The sequence below is a fragment of the Sinocyclocheilus grahami genome, unplaced genomic scaffold (assembly GCF_001515645.1).
Source record: "Sinocyclocheilus grahami isolate Dianchi unplaced genomic scaffold, SAMN03320097.WGS_v1.1 scaffold39.1, whole genome shotgun sequence".
Lineage (NCBI taxonomy): Eukaryota > Metazoa > Chordata > Actinopteri > Cypriniformes > Cyprinidae > Sinocyclocheilus > Sinocyclocheilus grahami.
The window spans coordinates 3,511,914-3,519,459 of record NW_015505218.1 but is presented as its reverse complement, the minus strand read 5'-3'; the positions used below and the strand labels follow the sequence as shown (position 1 = coordinate 3,519,459).

General features: G+C 41.6%; 1 protein-coding gene across 2 annotated transcripts in view; it reads right to left on the bottom strand.

The window, feature by feature from the left end:
- LOC107581942 (angiomotin-like) overlaps nucleotides 1-5,793 on the bottom strand; it is a 16,899-nt gene extending 11,106 nt beyond the window's left edge. The window contains exons 1-5 of one of the 2 annotated variants that reach the window (XM_016267636.1): nucleotides 5,719-5,793; nucleotides 4,909-5,040; nucleotides 3,109-4,111; nucleotides 2,023-2,530; nucleotides 1,438-1,582 (exon numbers count right to left, since the gene is read on the bottom strand). In XM_016267636.1, coding sequence (XP_016123122.1) covers nucleotides 1,438-1,582; nucleotides 2,023-2,530; nucleotides 3,109-4,111; nucleotides 4,909-4,969 — 1,717 coding nt within the window. In that variant the 5' untranslated portion in view covers nucleotides 4,970-5,040; nucleotides 5,719-5,793. The remainder of the gene's footprint in view (nucleotides 1-1,437; nucleotides 1,583-2,022; nucleotides 2,531-3,108; nucleotides 4,112-4,908; nucleotides 5,041-5,718) is intronic. The other variant, XM_016267635.1, reaches the window with a different exon arrangement.
- Between the last annotated feature and the right edge of the window lie 1,753 nt (nucleotides 5,794-7,546).

Sequence of the window (7,546 nt, the reverse complement as noted above, 5' to 3'; positions counted from 1 at the left end):
CATCTAATTAATTAAAATCATGAAACTTAAACAATTTAACATCAATATATCAAAAGTTTAACAAAAATGACATGTTTAGGGCCCTATGAAATGTTTTATTTTTTCCAACCTTATGTTTTATTGTTACCAAATTATGTTTTATTGTTAAAAATGTGTTTTAACATGTCTAATTATTTGAACGCATAAAAACAAGTTTAATTTATTCTTACAATAGTCTAATGATTTTTTTCCTCAGAAATTCTGTGTTGTGTATTTACATTTTTTACGGCATGAAAAGTCATTGAATTTATATTTTAATTAATGAAAATTAAACAAATTTTATTTTTGGAAAATTAAGGGGATTTAATATTACAATTAAAACATTGAAGAAATATTGTATGATTATTCCTTAAAAATAAGGAATATTTTAATTTTAGTAGTAGTAGTAGCCTATTACGTACATTCTACTAAACAACAGTAATACTGTATATTTCTGCCGCAATGTCTTCAAGGTAAACCGAACATTTATTTTGACGGGTTGCCGTGAATACCTTTACATCCCTGTGTTTATATGATATGAGGATAGTTTTACTCAAATGAAACGGTCAAATGCTCATGAAGTGTCTCTCAGAGCAGTTCTGGAGATGTTGTTCATGTATTTATGTCCTCATTAGTGAGATGGCAGACGTTAATATCACCGGAAGCATCACAAGCGTTTCAGTACGAGTAGTACACAAAACTGCGCCAGCCCCCTAATATAATGGCAGGGGAAACACTGATTCACATGGCGCAGCTGATTGGTTTCTTTTTTTCATATCAGCAGCCAATGAGTTTACTGCTCAACATTCAAATACTCGGCTAGTGCTTGCTGTAGCAGTTGCAGCACCCTTCAGATACCCTCCACCTTCCCCTATCCTACAGGGTGAAAACATGTATGTTATATATGGGGGGGTATTTCATATGTGTTATATGTGCAGCAGCAGTATTTCTTACATGCTCACAACAGCACGTCTGTGGATGTATTGGCAGTTAACCAGCCATAGTACTTGCTCTGCAGCAGCGTAGCGGATCTATTCCGCCAAGACCAAACACATTAACATTTTCATGTACATTACAATACTAGTTGTCATGACAGAAATAATATTAAGTCTTGAAGCTCTACTCTGCTCTACTGCAACCTGGTATATCTGACTGTAATCCAGTAATCCATTCCACTCTGTCAGCCATAAACAGATTTACTCTTAATGATTTCTCAAGCATATTACAAAAAAATCAATTGTTTACATCAAATTGGTGCACTATATAATAAGAACAACACAAATATGCTTTGGAGACATTGCTCATTCATAAGATTGTGATACAGTGGCAAGGTACAATTCATGAACACTACTTTTATAATAATCTCATATTATTCTCTTAAACCCTGTTTGTAATTGAATTACTCTGTTTTGTTCTCACCTCTTAGATCCCTGTTGAAGTCGTGCATCCTGCGCACCTCCATCTCCAGCTTATTTCTCATGGTCTTCTCGAGAGCTTCCTTCTTTGTGGATGATTTGGCCAGGTTCTCATAAGCTTCAGACACCATCTGGATCTCAGTCTCCAGCTGCAGAGTTAAGAGAGGGCTTTAACATTGCTGAGGTCTTACAGAAAAATATATATTTTATATGTGTTTGGAATTCAAAAGGATATAGTATGGAAAGCTGCCTTGCATGAAATAACTCCAAATCTTCTACACTTTTATATCAAAATGGTATTGGTTCTCATGCCCGAGTTGGTGCTGGGTCATCTGGGAGCCTATTATGGTATTTCCCAACCCTGTTCCTGGAAGCACACCAATACTACACACTTTTAAACTCTTCCTAATTAAACACACCTGATTCAACTAATCAGCTCTTTAGTAGAGACTCCAAGCCCAGAAATAGATGGGTCAGATAAGGGAGACATTCAAAATGTGTACTGTTTGTGTGCCTCCAGGAACAAGATTGGGGAACACTGGCTTATTGTGAACTGAAGTTTCCACTGACTTGAGAACAACAAAATTACCTTTTGTAGTTTGGACACCTTCTCCCCACACACTTCCAGCTCTTGCTTAAGCAGGCGGTTTTCTTCTGACAGCATATCCACCATCTGCTGGGCACGGGCTAGCATGGCATAAGGGTCTCCCTGCATGGAGTGTGGATGTGGGTAGTGTTGTCCTGGACTCTGTTGGTGCTGCTGGGGGCCCTGTTGGTGGTACTGGTGCTGATGCATGTGGAGGCCCCTGGGAGCTGACCCATAAGGATCATGAGGAAATGCGTGGCTCCGCTGATGGGGAGGGTGACCTGGACCGTATGGATCCCCCTGGTGGGAACCAGGCCCCTGTGTGCTACGAGCACCAGTGGGGAAGGGCTCTCCCTGGTAACCCATAGGTGGAAGAGGGTGGGAAGAGGCCATGATGCTGCTGAGAGTGGAGGACTGAGCACGGGAGAGTGAGCCCCCTGACGTAACAGAAGATGAAGGGCTGTGGTGATGGACAGACCTTTGAGAGTAACTTGAACTCTCCTTATTTGACCTAATGAGAGCAGAGCAATAAATAATATTCACATTTTGATTGATTACAAAAGTCTAAACATACAAAAATCATTAAAGAGAAAAAACTTTTGTTGACCTACAAATGAATTAGGCTGATTTACACTTGCATAACCAACGGCTTCTTGTAAGAGATTAAATCACAGTTGGAAAACAATGACTTGACCAAAGTGGAAACTATGCAATGCATTCCAACCGTTCATAAAAATATTTTTTCACAGGTCAACATTCCTGGTTCTCTGAAACGTAATGGAGAAACTGTCATGTTGTGACATGTTGTAGATGATTATTAGAATTTGATATGCATTCTTTTGCTATATGCCACACACTGGCTCTGAGGTGAATGAATTCAGGGAAACAGGCAAAACTGGCTTTTCCCATAACTGGTTTCCTGACAACATGTCCCAGCATCTAAGGGAAGGGCTGTTTTTTAAAACTCATCATTTGGAATTTTTTAACTGAACAGTCAAGGAATGCAATTTGTGTTTTAAGGTGTATCACTCTAGTTCCTACAAAAATTCCCAAACTTAGCCCACACTGGAGCCTTTAAGTTACACTCACCGGAAAGAGCCATATTCAGGTGGTGGCTGGTATCGGACATGAGGAATGTCAGCCCTGGCTGGCTGGCTTGTGCCACGGTGGTCTGGGTAGAAGTGCCCAGGCTCCTGGTGCTGAGGCTGATGGTGCTGCTGCTGTTTGGGTGGAGAGGGCATTACTTTAAAAGGGTAGTCTGGAGGTGGGCCTCTGTGTGGGTGCCCAGTGGGTTTATAGTAGTCTCCAGGAAGTCCAGGTGGAGGCAGCTGGGGAGAAAGTGGTGAACTGGTAACAGGCGCATGGGCCTTGACCCCACTGGTAGCCAGCGAGAGCTGCATTAGTCTTTCGCTGAGCGAACGTACATGGCCTTGTTTAAGATCCTTAAGCCCATCATCTTGGTGCACTTTGCCTCCGTTCACTCTTTGCACCGTAGGCCTGCCCTCTGGGGGTCGCACCTTAGGGTTGCTGAGGCCAGTCACATAAAATGCAGCACCTACTGATGGGGGTATCTGTGGTTGAGGCTGCTGGGGCTGATGGCCACGGAAATACTGCGACTGCACCTTGGCTTGGTCATAGGTGGGCAAGTCTTCTGGATTCTGCCCTTGTCCACTCACACAGCTTCCACCACCTGACCCCGTGCCTCCACCTCCTCCTGCAGTGCGTGTGCTAAGCTTCTCCATGCCACTGTCGGCCTGCAGCTCCTGGCCCTGAGGCTCCTGCCTCGCAATGTGAGGGACCATCGAGTGCTCGTCCCCTGGGCTGCCAGGGCCCGGGTATCCACTTACTGGACCTTGTTGATGTTGCTGCTGCTGCTGCTGTTGTTGTTGTTGTTGTTGCTGCAAGGCAAGATAATTTCGGCCCTCGCCATAGCGCATTTGCTCCTGTAAGAGCCGTTGCAGAACCGTATGGCCACTACCGTTACTGCTGCTAGCCGATGTGTCCTCGGAAACTGAGGCTGCCGCCCTCATTTCCAGCTCCCGTGACCTGCCTACCTCATGGAAGGAGGAGCTTCGGGCACGGTCCACACTCCCTGCATAAAACACCAATGAATGATAAGTGATAAGTTTAGCCACTAACTTTTATCATAGGCTGGACCATAAGTGTATCAAGCTGAAAATGAATGAAAACAGACTGAAGGAGACTGACGAATCTTCTGCATGTTTTTAGAGAAATGCTTGAAATCTCAGATCCCAACTGTCCCAGACTCTTCACACATTGACATCTGGGCACCACAGTCATGAAGTTTAACAATTTATGACACCAGTTCCCAGTTTAAACGGGACAAAGGTAGAACTCTGATGATCTTTAACCACTACTAATTACTATTAAAATGTAAATCAGGGAATAAAGTTTCTGTGTTGTAAAGAACAGGAGCCCAGGGTCAAGGTGTTGAAGTCCACCAATGATGCAAATCATATTACCAGTACCATATATACACCACATCTCTGTACAACTGCTCCATTTCTTTAACATGCATTGCAGTTGAGTCATCTGATTATCCAAAGCTTATGTCTTAGTTCAAAGCTTAAACCCCAATATCCCTACTGTATGCTTGAGCTGTAGACACTTAGAAATCACACAGAGCAATTTAAAACAACAGTGAGCTGTTAAAACATACAAAGCCATTAGGTGAAAACCATTCCATAACATTAGCGCCAATGAGGGGAGTAATGTGTAGTACCTTTATATCACTACTGCAAGGCTACTGTCATATATATTCTGTTTCTCTAAATGGTGTTAATCTGGAATGGTTGCCACTACTGGCCTTGAGTTTGTAGTTTAGTGGTTATTATACCATCTAAAAAGTAATGAAGGGGAACTTATTACGTCTATTTTTTTCTGATATTCCTCGCATTCTCAAGGAGGATGAGGCTTTTTTCCGAAACATCTGTGGTGAATAAATACATAAACATAAAGTGAGTCCGAAACAGAGCCATCAGTGTACAACTGCTTTCCAACCTGGAAAGCCAGAGAAAGTGGAGACAGAGAGAGTGAAAGAAAAAAAAAATACAGTTCATAGTGGCCTGCCCCCAACCCCCCATACTTTAACTTCCACTTCCTTTCATTCTCCAATCTTTCGCTCACTGAGACCTCCTCAGAGCCAATGACAGGGATGGTCACAAACAAAAGCAGGATGAGAATGTGAAATGCCGAGGTCACAAAAAACTCATGGTTAAATCAAATGAAATGATGGCTGATTTTACTGTAGATGGAGAACTAAAAACTGTCCCTAAAAGATACTTTTCAGCAGATTTATTTTACATGTGTTTACACATATCAGTTTTTACTGCGACCTTCATCCAGAGTAATTAAACAAAATTTGCTGGACAAATCTTAGGCTCTAGATTTCCTTCAAACACCTTTACTTGAAAAAAAATGTCATTGATTTTATTAATCACTTTAAATGTAAAACTTATATCACAGGACTTTTTAAGTGATAAAATTATATCCAAAGAGGTTCTACATTTTGGTAGCTGGAATCACAGGGTAGGACGGAGCCATGCCGAACTGGACTAACCTATAATATTTAGTACTTCTTTTTGTCCCATTGATGTCCACCCCACCCATTTAGGCTATGGTGTTCTCCAATCATTGTGTAATTCATTACTCCACTGTATATTCGACAAGGTCACCTACCTGTGCGGCTGCTGTAGACGCTGTCGTGTGTCAATACTGGCTGCTCATGGTGCTGACAATAGCTAGGGTCACTGGACTGAAGAAGCTCCTCAAGTTGCTCCAAAACACACAGCCGGTCCGCAAGGTCCCGAACACCAAGCCACTCTAGAACAGGAAGGCACTCTGGCGAGTTAGAACAATGGGGGTGGGGTCCAAAGACAACCAGAGGTGCTTTTTTTGGATTGTAGAGAGAAATATATTTCATGTGAAAAATAGGGGACATGAGGTATGTTTGTTTCTTGATTGAGACAGAACGAAAAAAGAAATCCGCTTGGTTTTTTTACCCCCATTTTAACAGCCATTAGGGACCACACTGCAGCTGTCTAGCTAGGTGATAGAAAAATGTTCAGCTACTGGACTGAGACTAACAAGAAATTCTGACACACAGATAAAATAGTTTAAGGGAATGAGGCTGGTTCCTGATCAGCTGGAAAAGATGGCAGTGGTTCAATCCAACTGTATGTAAGGATGTGCATAGTTTTAAGGGACTGGCATTAGCTACATAATGCCAAAGAAACTCGTAACATCGAATTATAGTGTGTGAAATTTTGATGCATTAGGGACTTGCAAAAGTCTTTAAAAGTATTTAAGATTAGTTCTTCCCAAAATGGATATATTGAAAACAGGTCAGACTCAGCAATATTTTGCACAAATCTAAAGACTCTTTTTTAAGGCCATTAAGATTTATTTGTACTGTGACATATTAATTCAAATCAAGCACATTTCCCACCAAATTCTCATTACTGTAACAATGCTTTACTTTTGAGTTTTTGTTGCTCATTTCTGATTTTTTTTAAAAACATTATTACATTAAAGTTACTGTAAAAGGTTAGGGCTGTCAAATTTGTGGTAATGTGTAAATGTTTTAAATATACTACTTTATTATTTAATTCCCATCCATAACTTTCTTAATTTTAAATTATTTACAGGGCTCTGAACCGGTTCAAGGAACGAAAACGAAAACCCGGAAACGAACAAAATTTTGACAGGAACAGAACCAGAACCAGAAACGAAATCAAATTTTATAGTTCCGAACAGAACTGGTTAATAATGTTATTTTATCGTTCCATTTAATATTTGAAATTTGCTGTCAACCAATCCCGAATTCACAGCCTATGCAAATGTGACGCTGATGCATCCAATGATTGAAATGCCCACGCTCAGCTGTGAACTCCTCATAGGTGTAGAGAGTACCTAAAAACCATACTTGAGTAAAAGTACAGATACCTTAGAGTGAAAATTACTCCACTACGTTACAAGTCACCAATTCCAAAACAACTTGAGTAAAAGCCTTATGGCGCTTTTCCACTGCGTGGTACGACTCGGCTCGGTACGGCACGGCACGGCATGGTTCGGCTCGGCACGGGATGGGGTTCCACTGCAGTTCAGTACCGCTTTAGAGTGGGCGGGATTATTCACATGTCGTTACAGTTGCGCCGCCTCTACTACCACGGCTCCTAAAAACAACTTTTTCATTCCGCATCGCCCCATCAAGCTCTCGCTGGATCCGCTCCTCGGCTATCAACGAGAGGAACATCTGTACTTCCGCAACAGACAACAAAACTTTTTGGTTGTTACAAAAACCAAAGGGAACAAAGAACAGAATGACTGGCAAACAGAAAACCATTACATTCAACAGCTCACAAGGAACTAAAGAAAAACTAGGGCTATACAGTATATACACACAGGGGGCTAACAAGCTTAACAAGATAAAACACACTTGGGGAGACTAATCAAGGGGAACCAATGAACAAACAGACTACAAACTGACTACAAACACCACGGGAGA